The sequence below is a fragment of the Pelmatolapia mariae genome, linkage group LG13, assembly GCF_036321145.2.
Source record: "Pelmatolapia mariae isolate MD_Pm_ZW linkage group LG13, Pm_UMD_F_2, whole genome shotgun sequence".
Classification (NCBI taxonomy): Eukaryota; Metazoa; Chordata; class Actinopteri; order Cichliformes; family Cichlidae; genus Pelmatolapia; species Pelmatolapia mariae.
The window spans coordinates 1,007,990-1,027,500 of record NC_086238.1 but is presented as its reverse complement, the minus strand read 5'-3'; the positions used below and the strand labels follow the sequence as shown (position 1 = coordinate 1,027,500).

The 19,511-nt window shown below is 40.1% G+C and overlaps 1 protein-coding gene across 1 annotated transcript in view; it reads left to right on the top strand.

Annotated features, from left to right (window-relative positions):
• The window catches only part of wipf1b (WAS/WASL interacting protein family, member 1b), a 27,394-nt gene extending 8,440 nt beyond the window's left edge, over window positions 1-18,954 (top strand). Inside the window, exons 3-10 of the mRNA XM_063491378.1 lie at window positions 13,593-13,701; window positions 14,601-14,730; window positions 14,906-15,058; window positions 15,146-15,896; window positions 16,889-16,989; window positions 17,154-17,330; window positions 17,842-17,955; window positions 18,793-18,954. Coding sequence (XP_063347448.1) covers window positions 13,639-13,701; window positions 14,601-14,730; window positions 14,906-15,058; window positions 15,146-15,896; window positions 16,889-16,989; window positions 17,154-17,330; window positions 17,842-17,955; window positions 18,793-18,845 — 1,542 coding nt within the window. The 5' untranslated portion in view covers window positions 13,593-13,638 and the 3' untranslated portion in view covers window positions 18,846-18,954. The remainder of the gene's footprint in view (window positions 1-13,592; window positions 13,702-14,600; window positions 14,731-14,905; window positions 15,059-15,145; window positions 15,897-16,888; window positions 16,990-17,153; window positions 17,331-17,841; window positions 17,956-18,792) is intronic.
• Window positions 18,955-19,511: the final 557 nt, after the last annotated feature.

The window sequence follows — 19,511 nt, the reverse complement described above, 5'->3', positions numbered from 1 at the left end:
AAATATAACACACTGACTTCCTGGAGTTGCTAAGCCCACATTAGCAGACTTGCTATATTGTACATGATGATGATCTCTCCGGGCCCCATTTAGCTCTAGCTTATTGTGGTCTTTCTCTGTCTTAAGCCTGGTCATAATAGGTGACTTAGTTAGTATGCTGCAGATTCAGCATACTAGATCAATTTCTTCGCCCTGAAAAGCTCTTTATTAGGTTTGGATTTATCTTTAAGAATATCATGCTTAACAAGGATATTAGTTTTGATGCATTTAACTGAATCTGAGCACAAAGAATGTGTATATTTGTGTTTAAAACAGCAGTACAACAACACAGTAGTTCAGCTGGCAATAATTATTAAGGCAATAGCATAACAGAAACACCACCAATATGCAGTCACATGCTTTCAATGCTATACTCCGGTGTATTTTTTGCATTAGCCTTATTTTGTTTCAGCTCATTGAGCTGTGTCTCAGGAGCCTATATTTGTATTTGCAAACTGCAAATGGGCCTTTCTGCTCTTTGAGGATTAATGATTATTGTGAATTTCACAGTAATCCTCAAAATTCTAGCAAAAGATAGATATGCATGCCTACATCTTAGAATATCATCATTATTATTATTATTGATTTTTTTTTTGCACCATGTAGCTTGACTGTCAATTCAGTATGTTGTACAAGAATATTATATATAATAATATAATGTTTCTCCTACTTCCCTGTTACACTTTCTAACATATGTTGTTAGAAAGTATCCAACTGTTTTTGAGTTTCATCTCCTATCTGAGTCTTTTGTGCATGATCTGTTTTTAAATGACATGCTGCTGCCCATGAAACAGTGTCTCAGGAGTCTATATAGCCTTGAGGTGACTGTTGTAATTTGGCACTATATAATTAAATTTAAACTGAAACATAATAACTACATGTCCCAGTGACTTTAAAGCCCTTGCAATCTGGCTGTTGTGTTAAAAGAGGTCTTTGAATAAATAACTCTATGGGTAGTTATAGAATGTACCATCAATTTAAAAAACATAATAATATATATCTATTTTTTAATTTAAAGGACTGTATTGAATCATCCTTCAGCCTGCGTCAGAAAAAACACACATAATGAATCTTAAAACAAAATCTTTGAATGGTAGACAAAGTCAAGGTAAACACATTGTTTTTTTGGAGGAAGTGGTGTAGGTATGGAGGAAAACCAGAAAAAATGGTAAAAGTGGTTAGAAATCACATCACGTCGTCGAGTGGTTTCATATGCCTGTCCAGTCTATATTTGTCTTATGTGAATTTTGTGCAATAACCTTTTTTCCTTTTCTGCTTAAATGTTGTCTGTCCATATTTCAATGCACGTAAGGGGAAAAACACAAATCCACAATACTTTTTTTTTTTTTTTAAACCTGTCCCGTTTGGTTCTTTTGCCATCAGAATTATTGTCTAAAGGCGAAGAAAGATGCCCAACGGATTTACTTTACCAAATGGACCATCCCAGCCTTGCCGTAATGGTCCATTTGATTTACCTTTTATTGTTTATTTTATTATTTTTTTTAATTTTTACTTGCTAGATACGGGACAGGGGAAAAGAAAAGGGAGAAAGAAAGAGGGGGGAAAAAAAACAGCGGAGAAGAGGGACGGGGATAAAGGGCAAAAAACAAAAACCAACAAAATAAGCAGACAAAAAATACATATATCGATCACCTGGATCACCTGTTGAGAAAAAAAAAAGAAAACGAGCAGAAGAAAACGAGAGTAATAGAATAAACAACATCACAATGATATATGGGAATATAACACTAAATACTTAATATTAAACATTATTGTGCAGCACGTAAGATCGACAGCGCACAGTGTGCTTTGAGGTAGGAGCCAAAAAGGGTGTAGTTTGTGTGTGTGATCACCTGTGTGTACACCTGTGAGCATGAGCGCGCTTGTATTTAAAAGGTTCCTTAATGTAATGATCTGCTAGAGGGTGTGGGGGGCCACAGTCCCATCCTCCAGGGCATGAAGCAGGTATGGAGGAGATCAAAACTCCAGACATCCAGAGGCCCCCAGAACACAAGAGACCAAGGAAGACCAACAGAGGGGCAACCGCGCCACTGTCCCAGAAAGAGCTGAGGAGAGTCCCAGATGAGGGATCACTCAGCAGCCGCGGAGCAGAAGCCAGGGGGGGTTGCAGTGACGTGCCCGTGAGCTCCGCCGGCAGCCAGCTGTGCCTGAGTGACCGAGCCCCAGGCCGAGAGGCCGAGGGCACCCCACCCCCGAAGTGGCCCGAGCGAGCCCCAGGTTCCAGGCCCCGATAAGCAGCCACCAAGGAGTGAGCCGGTGTGTACCCGGACGCCCACCCCCGGACACAAAGAACCACCAACGCACCGATGTCTGAGGGCGTCTGCCACCGGCAGGGGAAGTGGTGGGGGGAGATAGGCCTCCAAACCTTGGAGGGCCTGAGATGTCCCCAGAGAGGTGGCGTCTGATACCCAACCTGACCACAATACTTACAATAATGTTTTTTGAAGAAAAATTTAGAAGGTGTTTTTTTTTTTTTTGTTGTTGTTGTTAGAGGAAGACACATTCCCATCATGAAATATTTCCAGCTTTTAATTCTATTTTGGAGAAACGTTTGAGAGGTAAAATTACCCTGCTGAGTCGAAGACTAAAACAACAGCAATTGAACCACATCTGTCACATACAGCTGGTGTGTGTGTCAGCGGGTGTGTATGTGAACACACCACAGGATGTTAGCTTAGCCACTCAGCACTGTTTCTGCTTAGTGTCAGACACATTTATTACTACCCTGGGCTTCTTGTAAAGTGTATAAAATTACAGTTTTCCTGCAGCTCGTGTTTAAAATCACCTCACATTTGGATCTTTTTGGAATTGGCATCAAATTTTTTGTTTGATTTCCAACGCATGAAAATGTTAAAATAGTACTTTATAGTTAAAATCTTTGAATTACACAAAATGTGTCTGATTTGTCTTATCGTTTATGGTAACTTAACACTCACTACTGAGCCTGCTTGCAGCTTGGGTGGAGCTGAATGAAAAGTGATGGCAGGCTTCCTCTTAATGATAAGCCCGCTTCCACCCAGCATGACCCCTTTGAAATTATTACACATACCTATACTGACAAGCAGCTTTTTAAAAAATATTTTATACACAGTCTTCCACATTTCTTTACTTCCATATGAATGTAGAATCAATCTTTGGAAAAGTTACTATTTTGGCCATTTATCTGCACATAAGCAAAATGTTGAAGTCAGTTTGAGATATGGTTTTTGCTATAAAATCAGCTTTTATTTATTTTTTATTTTTTTGCCTGTCCCTGTGTGGGATTGTCAATAATTGTCAATGCCATTTCCATAGAGAAGCACTGTCCACCCTCCATAATGCATGCAAGCATAATGCATGGCACAAACGCAAAAAACACAACAGCTCTTATCAGCATTACAGATGGAGAGAAACGCACACTGGGGAGTTCATTTCCCATGTGCAGGGAAAGAATAACAAAGAATGTATGTCATAGCAGTGTGGGAGCCTTGTTCACATGCAGTGATGAATGACTTTTGGCTCACGGTAACGGTGAATACAAGTGGATGGATACCAGAATACCAGCTATATTATCAAGTCATTAAATGGTCCTTGTTCTTTTTTTACTTGTTTCTTTTTGTCTTTGTGCTAACGAGTTTGTTCTTGTATACGTGTAAAACCGAAGTGCAATTTGTGGAAAGAAAAAAATAACAAAAGGGGGGCCGATTTTTTTTTTCCTGCTCTAATTCACGAACCACAGCGTTTCTGTATGCTCTGAAGCCTGATAGTGTTTGTTACTGCTGTGAATCTAACATTTGTGAACTTTAAATAATCAAGTTTAGAGCTTAAAAATAAAATCACAGCATTTACAATATTGTGATGTATTTTTTTTAATTAATCAATATGCACAATATTCTAAATGTCATATATTTCTTTTCAGACATTCACCATCGCATGCAATAATACAAATGTTTTAAGATGCCAGAATTAAATTTCCCTTCCACTTAGCTAATTCCACTTAGCTATTTGGCTAGTTGTGCCATTTAACTTTAACAATATGAAATAATGTCAAAATACAGGAGTGCAAATTTCTAAGCTCCATAAGAAAACGCTCAGCTTTGATGATGGACTTTCTGGCTTTCATGTGGAGCATGTCGTGTCACCCCTCTTTTATCCCTCTTTTTCTGAAGTCTAAAAGTTAATGTGTTAATGTATGTGAATGTGATTCACTCTATAATGTTATTTTACAGCGCCACAGAGCGCAGGCTTTAACTGTGAATGATGCAGTGAATCACAGTCAGATTAGGGTTAATCTTGCCACACAGAAGTGTGGCTGCTCCTTTGTATCTGCCCATCACAGCTGGTGCTCCATCGCGTACGAACCCAACAACCTGTGCACGTTAACGTTTTTTCAGAGACACCCTTTAGAGCAAGAGTTTTCAACTTCAGGATATCACAAACAGCAGCGCCGAGGTATAACAGCTATTTAACAAGTTGAAAAGAAAAGCTGCAGATCTTATCTTTGTAGAGAATTATAGCTGATCAGGCATATTTTAGACTCAGCAGCCTCTTTGAGCAGAAATATTTTTTAAAATTTTTGTGACGTTCCTATAAAATTTGACACTCTGAATCCTTTTAATTCCTCTTTTCATTAGATAGCTTTCATGTTGAAACGGCAACACTATAATGGCGGTATAATAAAAAGTCCAAATGGTATGGGAGTTGGATGGTCCTGTATATGCAGTGCCATCTCTTCTGTTTACGGACCACAAGCACTCAAAGTCAATTTCTAATTGTATTGTGGTTTGCGACGTAGACTATTTGAAGATATAGTGCTAAAAATCAGAGGGTTTGTGGGGGTTTTATTCCTACGAGCCGTAATACATATTTTTGCAAAGGCTGTAGCATGTAGACTGGGGGTCTGCCCATCCATTTTCACAAAACAGACAGAGATACAATCCCTTTGCTTTCTGTCTTTATGAATAGACACTTCTCGCTAAATTCAAAGAGGTTAGATGTGTGAGCATGTATGTCAATTTGTATGTGCATGCACGTGTGCACAAGTGTGTATGCACGTGAGTCATGTGTGTTGGTTCAGTGCAGAGATGCCAACATGAAAGTATAATGGGGCTGATTAAATTTAATGTGTTAGTGGGAAAACACTTTGACTGGCATTCGGTTACCGATAACTCATTGCAGCAACCCCAGCCAGTGGTGCCTTGGGGACACACAGATGTCACTTAATAAGCTACCAAAATGTGATGTTTCCATTTTAGGGAGCCTTCAGTCGGTAAAATGCATCAAGTTAGCGAGTCACCAAGTAACAAAATGTGGCGATCTTAACAAAAGAACAAACTTTGTTCTTCTTCAGGGTAGAAGTCACAAAGTCTGTGCTTTGTAATATGAATTGGTGTATGTATGATTTTACTTAAGCAGTAAATCTAATGAGGATGTGGAGCACAGGGGGTTCAGTGGCAGGATGAAGAAGCCTTTTTATGACCATTTGTAAACTGAAGCATATGTTAGAGGTTGAGTCTGTGTCTTCATGGAGTCTCTTCAAAGTCCCTCAAATCTTCCTCCCTGCTTCTCCCTCCTTGCTCCTCTCTGTTTGTCAAAGGAACCATTGTGAATTCTTTGCTAATATTAGGCTATGTGTGAGTAAGAGAGAGAGAGAAGTTTTGTAGCGCATTTTACCATTTCATCACATAGGCCTGTTTCCTTTGGGGAAGTTGATGTCTTTCTGCAGTTAGTCAGAGCTGTTTCAGCATTATTTAAAAATGCAGCTAGCACACAGCTCATAATGCAAATTAATTCTTGTTTGTTGCTGTCACCTTAAATAACTTACATGCTCACTTTCAACTATATAAAACCAGGAAGGTGGTTTTAACCACAGCTTCACTCCCTTGCCAACACACGAGAGTAGATGGATTGTGCATTGAACACAATGACCAGTTGTCAGCAGTGAATGCACCCAACAATTAACTGCACTCTTCAGATATTGCACCAACTGACATCACACGAACTCTGTACTAGGGAACTGGCAGATGGAAAATCATTCAACTACGTCGGAAATTTGCATTCTCAAATGCATTCTGTCAGGTAATCAGGGTTCAATGCATGTGTGAAAAATGTCTTTGGTACCCCTGACGGTCACTTACCAGTCTTCTATCTGCAGTTGTATCAGTGTAATTTCATCACTGGGAGAGGAAATGAGTTGATGCAGCAGTCTTGGTATTGGCAACTTAGCCATATTTGGAGAAAATTTACTACAGATAAAAGCAAGATCAGACATCCCTTGGTTGTTAGTCCTTTACTGATTACCAGGATATCATGAATTAACCTCTTACTAGTAATCTAATTTATCCTTGCGCTATCTACTGTGATTTCAATGTTATTTTTTTCTTTATATAGCACCAAATCACAACAGCAGTCACCTCAGTTGTAAAGCAAAGACCCTACATTAATACACAGAAAAGGAATGCCTTAAAACAGCATTCTTTGTAATGTCTAGGAGGGCAATTAGGAGACTTCTCTAGCTTCAAAAAGAAATCTGTTGTATAACAGTCTATAGAACAATAGGCTTAGGGGCTCACTCATGAGTTTCAACTCTTATTGAATACAGCATAATGTTTATTTTATGCTTGCAGGCTGTATGAGCATAAAATTGCACAGTTTGCCAGAAATTTAATTTCAGTTTCTCAGTCTCATCCAACCCTCATCACATCCAAACGCGAAGATGGATGAGGCTTCACAGCAGGACTTCACTAAGCACTAGTAGAGATCACAGTTGTGTCTCTCTCATACAATGTCTGGTGGTAACTCAAAAAATTAATTGAATTTAATAATTGTGTGGGGTTGGCTTGGGCCAGCTTCATCTTATCAAGACAACTTGGACAATTCTATGTTTCAAAATTTATGGGAGCAGTTTGTTCAAGCATGCCTGTGCCCCAGTGCACAAATCAAGGTCCCTAAAAGCATGGGCTGGGTGCCTTTAGGGACCTTGATTGTGGAAGAACTTCATTGGGTTGCACAGAGTGCTGACCTCAACCGCATCGTACACCTTTGGGACACATTAGATTGCAAGTCAGGCCCTGTTCTCCAACATCATTATCTGACCTCAAAATGCTTGGGAATTCTGAATGTATGAGTAAAAATTCCCACACACATACTCCAAAATTTTGCTGAAAGCCTACCCGGAAGAGTAACGGCCTTTATAACTGCAAAAGAGCCACCTATTTAAAGTGGATTGTCCTAAAAGGTTGTGTAGACGTGTAGGTGGCTTCGTACCTTTGTCTGTGTATAATTTATATGATTATCATCTACTTGTACCACAGTAGAAAGCGCAAGGATAAATTATATTGCAAGTATCAGGATATAATGCTTGTTTTCAAAGCCAAATACATTGCTACTGTAATGGGAAAACTCGTGTAATACAAATATATAAGTCATTAACTAACACGTTTCTCCTGTTTTTCAGTGTTGACAGAGCTACTCTGTGATCACAGAGGTTAGGTAAGCTCAGGCACAGTAGGCAAGAGGTCTTTCACAATCTTCAAAAACACCACACACGAACTGATAAATTAAATTTCCAAATAAATGTTATACACTGAATTTTTCAACTCTGTAGTTTTTAAAACAGAAATATTTAGGAATTGGTGAACATCTTTGTGCACCAACACACAATTTTCTTCTAAATCCTCTCTTTACTCTTCACTGAATCTGTATTCTTATTGCTGTTAAATATGACTAAAGAATGTATGAAAGGAATTGCAAATGAGAAGTTTCCAATTTCTGAGTGACTTAATTACTTGAGGTGGTGTTATATACAAGCCCTGACACTGATGCATGTTTACGGTACACGCTGTCTTCTTTAGACTCTGTTCTCACTCAGTGTTTTATCTTTTGTTTCTGCAGAGGCTTTTCCTTGCTCTATATTGAGAAATAAGTGCCTAATGTTTCAACTTCTTACTAATAATCATGTTGAATATTATTGTTAGGCGCATTGTTTTTTTGTTTTTTTTTGCTATAAACATGTTCTTTTGTCCCTGTAACTGATATACAGTTGTTATAATGGAAGTAAATTTGTATGACATTTGCTGTATCCCTATCACAACCCCAGTACGAGATGGGGATCATTTTTGAAGACCCATGTATGCCTTAAAATAAGATTTGTGTTGCTAGCTTTAGGAAGCAAACAAAATCTAAACTTCACTTTTCACTGTTTTGAGACACTGAGAGCGACAAAGGACGCAGGAACCAGTGAGACTGGGCGATAGGGAAAGGGCATTGAGTGAAACTGTCCGAGACTGAGAAAAGAAGGCTGATAGTTCATGCAAGGGTGAACATGAAGGCACAAAAAAGGAGGAACATGGGGGTTATAAACACATGCAGGGTGTGTGTGTGTGTGTGTTTGTGGAGTTGGGTGTGGTGTGGCGATTCACAGTTGAGAGAAAGAAAATGAGGTAGGAGAATATCAAAATGATGCGTGGCTGCGATGTAGAGGAATCGGATGGCAACCGGATGGCTGCGGTGCTCGAGGCGCATCGTGACTTCCTGTTTGTCAGCAGCATACAGGAAGTAAGAGGCCCCTTGAGGATGGTCTTTTTTTATGCGTGCAAATAAAAATGAAGTGAGACCGCGAGGTGTGTATTTTTGTGAGATGAAACGGTTGATATGGATAAATACAAGTGAAAGTTAGTCAATAAGGTTAAATGCCTTTTGCCTACTGTACGTGGGCTCGCCTAACCTCTGTGATTAGAGTAGTTATGTTGACACTGGTAAACAGACAAACCAATGAGTTTGTTTGTTATTTGCATTCAGACTAGTTTGCCATTATGATAGCAATGGATTAGGCTTAGAAAATAAATATTATATTATTTATATATTCATCTTTGGAGTAAATCAGTAATCACAACCCTGCCTTGATTGCTTCATGACTCAGAAGTCTTGTTCATTTGGGGAAGTGCCAAGTGTGAGTGACGCACTGGGTTTCTGACGCCTTTCTGACATCATTTTCTCTGGTAGTAAACAAGTCTTACTCTTTACTGGAATCTTAGAGTCCTTTTCTCAAAGGGCGAAATGTGACTGATGACATGGCCGCTTGCATTGGTGTAGTGTTCTGGATACATTGCATTACAGACAGGGATTGCATTGATTTGCCTCATCGATGAGAGTTTACATTCAAGAGATCCAATTGAAAAGAATCCACATAATGATGGAGCCAATCAAGATCCAGCTCATTATTTTTGTTTTTCTTTGCCATCCTCATGACAGTTACTGATATACAAACAGAGAAGTGTACTGAGCATTTCTATCTGACTCAACTCTTGAAATGCAGGCAAACCAGTATACTGACATGGCTACACGTCAGCGTTGTTGGAACAGAAAGCTGCCCCTGCACAGCTTCATGGACATGAGAATCAGTGGTCTGCAGCTGTTTCTACATCAGCCATGTTCAGTTTGTCCTTAAGCTGCATGCATTCACTATTCACGTACTGTTTTTCTTTCCCCTATTTTCTTCTCAGTGGAAAAGAGCAATGGTAATGAGAATAATAGCAGCTAATACATTATCACAGTCACAGGATGGTGTGTTAATCATCAGTATTTTATTATAAGCATTATAAACACTCGGACTTCCCATTGGCATTTACACAGAATGAGCCATGGTAACATTGTCTTCTGGCTTTATAAAAATAAACTCTTTATATAGATTTACAACACTTTTTGAAGCTGTGGTTACAGGAACTGAACACTCAAGTTCCTTAGTGATGAAACATTTACTGTCAGTTTGCCGTTGTATGTAAGATCGATATCAACTGATTTGTTGTTATGACCTGTTACTCCTCATATTTCTGGAAAAAAATATTTCCTTCTCGAGCGATCTTGTCTCCGTCCTTTACTTTCAGTTCCTCCAAGAATTCAACATTGCACTATAATGTCATGTATTTATGCTAAGGGTGATACATTTTCCAGTCAGAACCACTTTTATTAGTAATGTTTAGTTAAAAAAAGACTCGACTAAAGAGGAAGTCATATCATAGAGAGCCTTTGCTGCTGTCTACTGGACTCCCCCACTGATTTGTACAGCAGGCTAAAACCCAAGTGGAGCTCAGATGTAGTGAACAAGCACCACCACCATAAATGTTCTGTGATCCCTGCCAGTCAAACAAAGTAACCTACGGTTTTTGTTTTTTGGGGTTTTTTGTATTCTGCATATTTTCAGACTTCTCACCAAATTTAAGGAAATGAAAGTAACTTTCTTTAGTCACTGTTTTTTGTGTGCAAAATATATAGACGCATGCACTTCAGTACACACAACTCATAGTATCTACTGTACTTGTCATTAGATAAACTACAGCTTAAAATACTTTAAAAAGGATTTCCTTGTGGTATTTTTCTCTTCCGTTAAACAGTTATTAGCATCCATATGTAGTCCTATCAATCCCTGCTAGTCTGTGAATGACAGAGATTTTGTCAGAGAAATGATCATCAGAGTGTGCTTTTGCTGTCTGGCACGAACATAATGAGAACTGTTACTTCCACACCAACATTTGTAGTTAAACCTTTTGGTTTGTAGAAACTAGTTGAGGAAGTCAGAGAGTAACTCACAAGACAATACTATCACATCAAAGCTATTTATAATGGTGCTATCACAGTACTGCGTTCCTGTGATATTTGAAACACGAAACAGTTATCTGTAATCTACACACACAAGCCACACTATTAGGTACACCTCGCTACGTATTATATAGTCAGGGCTCTAGACTAACTTTTTGACATGGGCGCACCGGTACGCCTAACTTAAAAAATTTAGGCGCACCGGCACAAAAGTTAGGCGCACTCAAATTTTTCAACCGCTTCGCTTAACACCGCAGTTTTACATGTGCACCTTCTTTGGGGGGAAGTCCATACAGACAATATTCATTTCTAAATTATTAACTAACAATCTTGTGCTTAAAGTGCTTTGTCAATATTGTAGAAAATGTTAAACTTAATCATCATCTTGGCCTGACGACCTGTTTGCTGTTGCATGCTGCTGAAAGGCAGTGGGGAGAGGGGACACTTGGGCAGTGCATTTATTGCAGCATGAAGTGTGTTTTCTGGATACACTGCTGCTTTTTCAGCATTCATGGCACTGTGTCAGAGCTGGCTATGAATTTCAGACAGATCAGGCCTTAACTTAACACAAGTTATCAATAGTTCTTTTAATCTTTTCTTATTACCCACAGCTACATCCACTTCTGTCAGGCCTAGGCTGCTCACTAGAGCTGGGTATCATCACTGATTTCTATAATCCATTCGATTCCGGTTCTCAAAGTCCTGATTCGATTCAATTTAGCCTCAGACAGTCAGAAATATTATAATTCTGATCATTTATCAGTACTGACACTTGTGAGACTTCATCAGAATTGTGAACATCACAGTAGATGCCTTTGTGTCAAAGTAACTGACAATAAAACACAGAAAAACATGAAGGAGATTTTCCTGGTCTGGCTTTTTATAACAGATAAGCTTAAAAATATTCTGCAATATTCTGCAATTTTGCATAATTTTAAGAAGTTTAAATTTCTTCAGCATTGAACAGCAGAAATTAGGCTTTCTTGTCGGACGTCATTTACATGAAAAAAGAAAAAGACAGCGCTGTAAACAACGGTAGACTGGTGGGTAATAAGCGAATGAATAATCCAGAAAACAGATTTGAGACGGGAAACTGTTCTTGAAGTACACACAGGGAGCTGTGTTGGAAGTGTAATTTTTATCGTGGGGAAGCAAAACAGCAAAAGTCAGAGGGAATTCATGACGACATTGATCAAATGTGAAGCGTAGTTTGCTGCTTCTTTTGCTGCTGGCTCGGCGAATTTTGGTTGGAGAGACAAAACCTGCAGCTCAGAATCAGCGCAAAAAGACGTAAACACAGAGCGACCCGACGCATCAGAATCGCTAAGCTCCGACAGCGTGTCCGTCTGCGGGCCGTCCGGTGAGAAAGCCGAGAAAGACAAAGCTGATTCTGATGCGTCGGGTCGCTCTGTGTTTACGTCTTTGTGTGGAATCCGTTAATGAATTGATATCGCCTTATTAAAGCTACTCACCTCCCTCTTCTACCTGCACTTTCCACTGGACCACGGCCAATCAGAGAGGTCCCGCCCCTGACTATCTCTGATTGGTTTAGTCCACGATAGGGGCATAATGTGTGTCTGTTGTTGACCACACGGAGTTGCAGAGATTTTTTTTTTGTTACCCAAACAGGTGCGACCAATGTTTTTCTTTAGTCGCACCACGGAAAAATTTGGTCGCATTTGCGACCAAATTGGTCGCACTCTAGAGCCCTGATAGTTGTGGCAAATTTGTCAGATGCACATCCAAGATGCAAATCTCCTGTTCCACAACATCCCAAAGGTGCACTGTTGGATTGAGATCTGATGACTGTGAAAGAGATTTGAATACAGTGAACTCACTGCCATATTCAAGAAGCCAGTCTGAGATGATTTGAAATGTGTCATCCTGCTGGACGCAGCCATCAGTGGCTGGATGGACAGTAGCAGGTCGGCTGTGAAGTTTAAACAATGCTCAGTTGGTACTAAGGCTCTAAATGTGTACCACCAACCTGAACCACTGGCCAGATTGGATCCATGCTTTCATGTTGGTTAAATTCTGACTCTACCATTTGAATGTCATGGCAGAAATTAAGACTCATCAGACTAGGTAACTTTTTTCCGATATTCATTCATGCAATTTCGATGAATTCGTATGAATCCTCAGTTTCCTCTTTTTAGCTGACCTGAGTGGCAACAGGCGTGGCCTTCTAGCCCATGTGCTTCAAAGGCTTGCTGTTAATTTAAAGATCCTCTTCTGCTTACCTTGGTTTGTAAAGAATTCTTATTTGAGTTACTGTTGCCCTTGCATCAGCTCAAAGCAGTCTGGCCCTGGCATCAAGAAGGCATTTTCTCCCAGAGGACTGCTGCTCACTGGAAACTTTCTCTTTAGGACCATTCTCTATAAACTCTAGGGACGGTTGTATGGGAAAGTCATAGTAGTTCATAGGTTTCTGAAATACTCAGACCAACCGGTCTGGGACCAGCTGCCATGCCAAATTCAAAGTCACTTAAATCACCTTTCTCCCTCAATCAGATGCTTCGTTTGAACTTCAGCTGGTCATCTGTTTCATGTCTACATGCCTTAATGCTTCGAGTTGCTGCCATGTGATTGGCTGATTAGATTTTTATGTTAATGGGCAGTTGGTAAGCAATGGTAATCACTACATTGTGATGTCAGCAGCATACAGCGTTTTTGTCACTATTTTTGTGATTCAGTTTTGTTTGCCGTCTGCTATTTTTTTACTGTCTCTACCATCCTGTGGTGGAGTCATGAATAATATAGTCATCAGAAAAGCCTTTTATTGATAAACAAATTGTAAGAGGAAACACAAATGTACTGCAGTGCAAGCATCCTGTCTCATCCCTAATGGGACACTGGGATGCTTTAAAAATGCAGTCTGCTGCTTAAGAGGTCAAAACATAATTCAGCATCAGCTTGTTTTCCCTGTTTTTCAAGAATGTCTGTGATCTGTCCTCCAGGGTGCGGCATCCAGTGCAGATAGAGTAAAACAGAGGAAAGCAGAAGATGCCAGGACCACCTCCACCACCACCACCTCCAGCAGCTCCCCCTCCTCCTACTTTTGCTCTTGTGAGTTTTTGTTTTCATTTATCTCTAAATCAAGCCAGATTCTACTGAGCTAGAGACATCTTGTGGCCATATAATGTCATAACAAATCTTTTTTTTGTTATTTTTCATTCATAGTTTCATCTACATGGCCTGTCACTTTAAAGTTTAAGTAATTTAAGAAATGACAGTTTTCTCTTTCTTTCACTGACTGTTTATCCATCTCTCTATAGAATGCTATAAAGTAATGTAGTGTTGAAAAGCTTGCTCTAGAAATCTAAAAGCTTACAATTTACTAGGTACCCTGCCAAAAATGAAAGAAATGTCAATATTTTAATCACATCCTCAATGTAATATATTGACCTTACCTCTTTGAGCATTTAATAGCAACAGCATCTTCACCGTTTCACACTGAAGAATATAATGTGTTGGAGCTATTTTTTTATTATTTCAAAAGGAAAATGCTATTTAATTTCCAGAAATTAGTCTTTTGTGACAGACGAAAAGACCACCCACTTTGAGGCATTTGACTGGTTGAAGGCATGGCAGATAGCAATCAGCAGTGATGCGACCAGCAGAAAATGGGCAGTGTAATTTCTGCCAAGAATTTGAAGGGAAAAGAAAGCTTAAATATGTATTGAACACTGGGTAATAATGAACAGTATCATCCTTTGCTGAGTTGCGTTGTCCAGTAATATCTGAAAAAGAACTGTCATATCTGCAGTGCAGGCATGTTCAAAGCAACAATGTTAATGTTAGATGTATTGTAAATCCCTTAATCAAAAATATATTAAAATAACTTTTGCTTTAATGTTAATTTAATTACATTTTTTTCCAATTAAGCATAACTAATTACAATTACATGTATTTCTCAATTTGCTAGTGGCTTCCCAAGGCTGACAGTGTTTGTGTGTCTTTTTCAGGCCAACACAGAAAAACCAAATCTAAGCCGTTCAGAGCAGCATGGAAGGAGTGCTCTTTTGTCTGATATTGGTAAAGGAGCCAGACTAAAGAAAACTGTTACAAATGACCGCAGTGCACCCGTATTTGACAGTAAGTCGATGTCATTTCAGTGATTATTTCAGTTATCATTGCAAAGGAGAAATAATGGGAGTTAGTCATATTAACTTAGTCACAAGTAATGAGGAAATAATATGATTCAGTAATGAATGTCCTCCACATGTCGCAAGAATGATTAACTCAATATTTGTTTTGTTTTTTTTATCAGAACCCAAGGGAGGAGGAGGAGGTGGGGGAGGAGGAGGCGGGGGAGGAGGAGGAGGAGGAGGAGGTGGTGGTGGTGGGGCTTCTGCTGGTTTAGGAGGCCTGTTTGCGGGTGGGATGCCAAAACTGAGATCTGCAGCAAACAGAGACTCCAATGGTAAAAAAATGATACAAAACAATGACAAACAACAAAGAAAATTTTGTGCAATCTTGTAGTTCATTTTTCCGTTTTGTTCTCTGTCAGACTCGGGACCCAGCCGAGGACCCATTCTCCCACCTGGAGGCCGATCCGGTGGCCCAAGCCCTTTTGGTGGTGGTGGCCCAAGCCCTTTTGGTGGTGGTGGAAGCCCTGGCGGCGGCCCACCTAGACTTCCAGGAGCCCCTGCTGGTGGCCGTAGCAATGCCCCTGATCTTCCCAAGGGCCGCCCAGGTTTTCCATCCAGGCAAGACTCTCCAGGAGGTGCTCCTCCTCCCGTTCCCAACACACCTCGACCTGCTCAGTCCTTCCCGTCTCGTGGGGGCCCATCTCCACCATCACTCCCCACAGGACCAAGGCCAGGCCATGGATCTCCATCTGGACCACCAAGCATTCCATCAGGGAGGCACGGCCCTCTTCCTCCACCACCAGGAGGTTCCACACCAGGCCCTCGAACAAGCTTCTCCACGCCTCCCCCTGCACCTCCAAATAGCAGCAGACCTCCCTTACCGCCTGCTCCAGGAGGGAGGCCCCCACTTCCTGATGATCGACCACCACCACCACCTGCCCCTGGAGGACACCGGCCATCCATACCACGTGACATGCCACCTCCTCCTCCTTCAGTCAACTCCAAACCTTCTCCGTCTGTTGCTTCTTCCTCACCTTCTCGTCCCACACCCGGTGGGGGCGCACCTCCTCTTCCGCCAGGACGTCCAGGGCCTCCTTCCTTACCTCCCACCCCAGGAGGAGGTGATGACCCCTCACCTCGTCTACCCCAAAGAAACAGCTCGCTCAACAGGTACTGACAAAGTTTTATCTGATATGCCACCTGAAATCTGTTAAACCTTAATGGATGACTGCAAGAAATAAGAAATGCAGCGGTGCATTTCTTATCAGACACTAGGAGAGAATGTGAGCATGGTATCTACTTTGGTCGACATGTCAGAGTTTGCATAGATTCAAATCTAATAGCTGTTCTATGATGCTGCAGTTCACACTTCATGCAAAGGAACCAGTAGCTTCCTTAAAAAGGCCACTCGCAGTTTGAAAACTTAAGTTGAATGTTGATAAAATCTTTTTTTTTTTCTTCTCAAATTTAATCTGTCTTTAAACTAAGAGGTTTCCTAGTCTAGTCACAGTCTAAAACAAGCATACCACTAAGCAGTTACTCTAGCTTTGGAAGGTTCCTGTTGCTGTTGAGGTAGGAAACCTACTGTTAAATTAGGTGTTTGCTTTGCTATTAAGCAGTAGGTAATCGTCCCAAACCACAAAATAAATGACAAACAGATAAAGCAAAATTAAGTACACAATAAAACAGCAAACTTGCAAGCTGCAAGGAAAAATAAAAATAAAGCTAAACTCTCTGTCCACACCAAAAAACACAAAATAATGTGTGTATTTATAAAAAAGTTAAGTCTGCCCCACCCCTCAGGTTTCATCTCTTAGCTAAACTCCACCTGGTGTCTGCTTACAACATCGGCTGATTTAACAGATGGCATTCAAACATTGCTAACTGTGGAGAACACAAAGAGAGGTGCACACAGCAACATCCAAGTTTGTTTAACTAAAGTGGCAAAAGTGACTGGGGTGCAGATCTGAAAGAAGAGTGATTAGTGCTTGATGCTCCATGAAGTTAAATCTGTATGTCGTATTTCAGATATGCAGTTTGATCCTCAAGGTTTTAAAGTAGTGTGCACAAGGATTTATATTTCCTAAGGGATGTGTGCTTAAAAAAATAGGGATACTTTAAAAAGGATTAACATAGATTAATATTACATTTATCTTCGCCAGCCATAGTCCAGCACCACCACCTACCCGGTCAGGACCTCTCCCTCCTCCACCAAATGAGAGACCACCATCTCTCGGAAGGAACCAGTCATCAGTACGCTCGGGTAAAAAAGAGCTCACCTGTTAATTAAACTATGAATTACTGCAGCATTCAAATTTTATATTAGACATATTTATGATATAGCATACCCATTCACATCAAAAGTTACTGGATTTTATGCCACTTCGGAACATTTAACATCCTATTTTTTTTTCTCCCCCTCCAAAGGCCCTCTACCTCCTCCACCTCCTGGAGGTCGTCCTATGGGACGGCCAGGCCCAGAGCCCCCTCGTGGTGGACCTGGAGGCAGGCCTCCCCTTCCTCCTGACAGGCCGGGAGCAGGAGGTGGGTTTCCTCCACCACCACCCATGGGGAATGGTTTCCAAAATCACAACCAAATACAAGGTGAGAAAAACCCTTAATATGTCATTAAGGTTTATTTGAGTAGTCTATAAAATAATTTCGCTACTTTATGGCAAGAAGATGGAAAAATAAAGAGGAAAATAGCACTGAAGTATGTCGAGTCTGTTTAAGGAACAACAATAAAATCCTAAAACCAGCACGTAAGCCCATGTGTACCAGTGGTTACTTTGCTAACAGAAAAGGCTAACTCTGACTTCTAAAGGACTTTTTCAGACGATATCCTTCAGCATTGCTTTTAAGACATAAAGTCTGTTATGTTCAGTTATAGCAAAAGAACTCACTCACCTCCGCTGGAGTTGTTTTTACTCCTTTAACCAAAGTAGTAAGATCGTAAAACAAGAGTTTACAGGGATCCATTTTTTTAAATTACATTTTTAGTCATGTTTCATCCAATTCTAAACAAATACAATATCCTTTATACATATACTGTCATGAAGCTAAGTCATTCTGCTGGAGAAATTAACACTGATACCTTCATTCTTTCCATTAATAGATGAGTGGGAGGGTCGGTTCAATTTTCACCCAGTGTCAGACCTTCCTCCACCTGAGCCCTATGTGCACTCCCAGAAGACCTACCCCAGTAAGCTTGGCAAAAATGAAAGCAAAGGTGAGTTCTGCATGTTATCTACACTCAGCATCTTTAGTTGATCTTCATGCAGTTTTCAGTTTGCTTAGTAACCTGTTAAAGACACTGACAGACCAGTGCATAACATTACATATTTTAACATTACTTTGGACATGAGCCACTTGATCCACAGTCCTTTACAGCACAAAAAACATCAGAAAAAGGAAAGAATACAATACCGAAGAAGTGATGCTGATTATGACATTACAAATTAACGATATACTATTGATTTAATGTGAGATTACAATCAAAGCAAAGTAGTTTATCAGCATTCCTTTATGGTTTGTAAATTACTTCTGATGACCTGACAGCTGACATTGAAGCTTCTCATTTAATCCCAGGCCACGTTCTGGTACCAGTCCTAATTGTGTTTTTGGCCTACTACTACTAGCCTCAACATTAATTTCTCTCTCTTATAATCATCTGCAGTACTATTCCGACATTTGACAATAACTCCCATTTGACTCCCAACATCAAAGTTTGCTGTCCCTCCCAGTTCATTAGTTTGCTTTTGTAATCTTCTTTTCAACAATCAATCAATGTCCCGACTGTAAAATGTCACAACATTCAGTTTAATTCTGTTAAGTCTTTCTGGCTATAATCAGACTACCCTACAATCTTTAAGTATTTGTGCACCATTACATTAAAAATATTGAACTCACTAAAGGTTTTGGCTGATATTTACATTATATTAGTCCAAACTTCCACACAAGTGGGAAAACTGTTGATCTGGCTTGTCAGACACTGCCATCTGGTGGAGGAAAACATGCTCTGTTACTAAAGAAAGCGCTAACTTTCTGTGTCTTTGATTCTTTGCAGGTTCTGGTAAAAAGGAAAGAGGAGCACCTCCTCTTCCTCCTATACCCAGGTGAAGATAAGATGGAAACTATCGCAACACTTGGAACTACCCCCTTTGTCTACCTGCCCTATTTGTCTTTTTTGTTGCGCTCACTGTGCTTTGACCTGCAGCATGTAGTTCAAGTAAGAACTGCAACATGTAAGATGGACCTGAAATACAGTTGTCCAAAAAAAGAACAAACTCACAATGTGGAGTTTACATCATGTGCCTCTGTAACAGCAAAATGACACATTAAATGACCAAAGCATGTTTATATCTTGGTACACTTTGTCTAGGTTTACAACCATGCTGTTTTATTTGGGTATCCTGAGTCATAGCTGCCTCATGAGCCACAGTGGTTTCATGACCCTTTATGCACATCGACTTTATTCCAATAACTTATTTAGTCTTTGCTTACAATGTTTGGATTGCATAAACTGCTTGCTAGTTATTCCATTCTTATCAACCAACCAGTTACTCTTTTAAAAAGGAATAGAAAAGCATACTTGACAAATGTGGCATGTAGCACATGTAACTTTCTGGGACTATTTATGGATTAAAATGGATTAAAAATCTTATGACTATATTTTAGTTCCAGGATTGTTGTGTAGTGCAAGGCTTCTTATGCAATCAGTCATCTTATACAAGTGTTGAAAAGCTGCAAGCTGTCATTTTATGAACCAGTGTTTCCCTAGTGCCT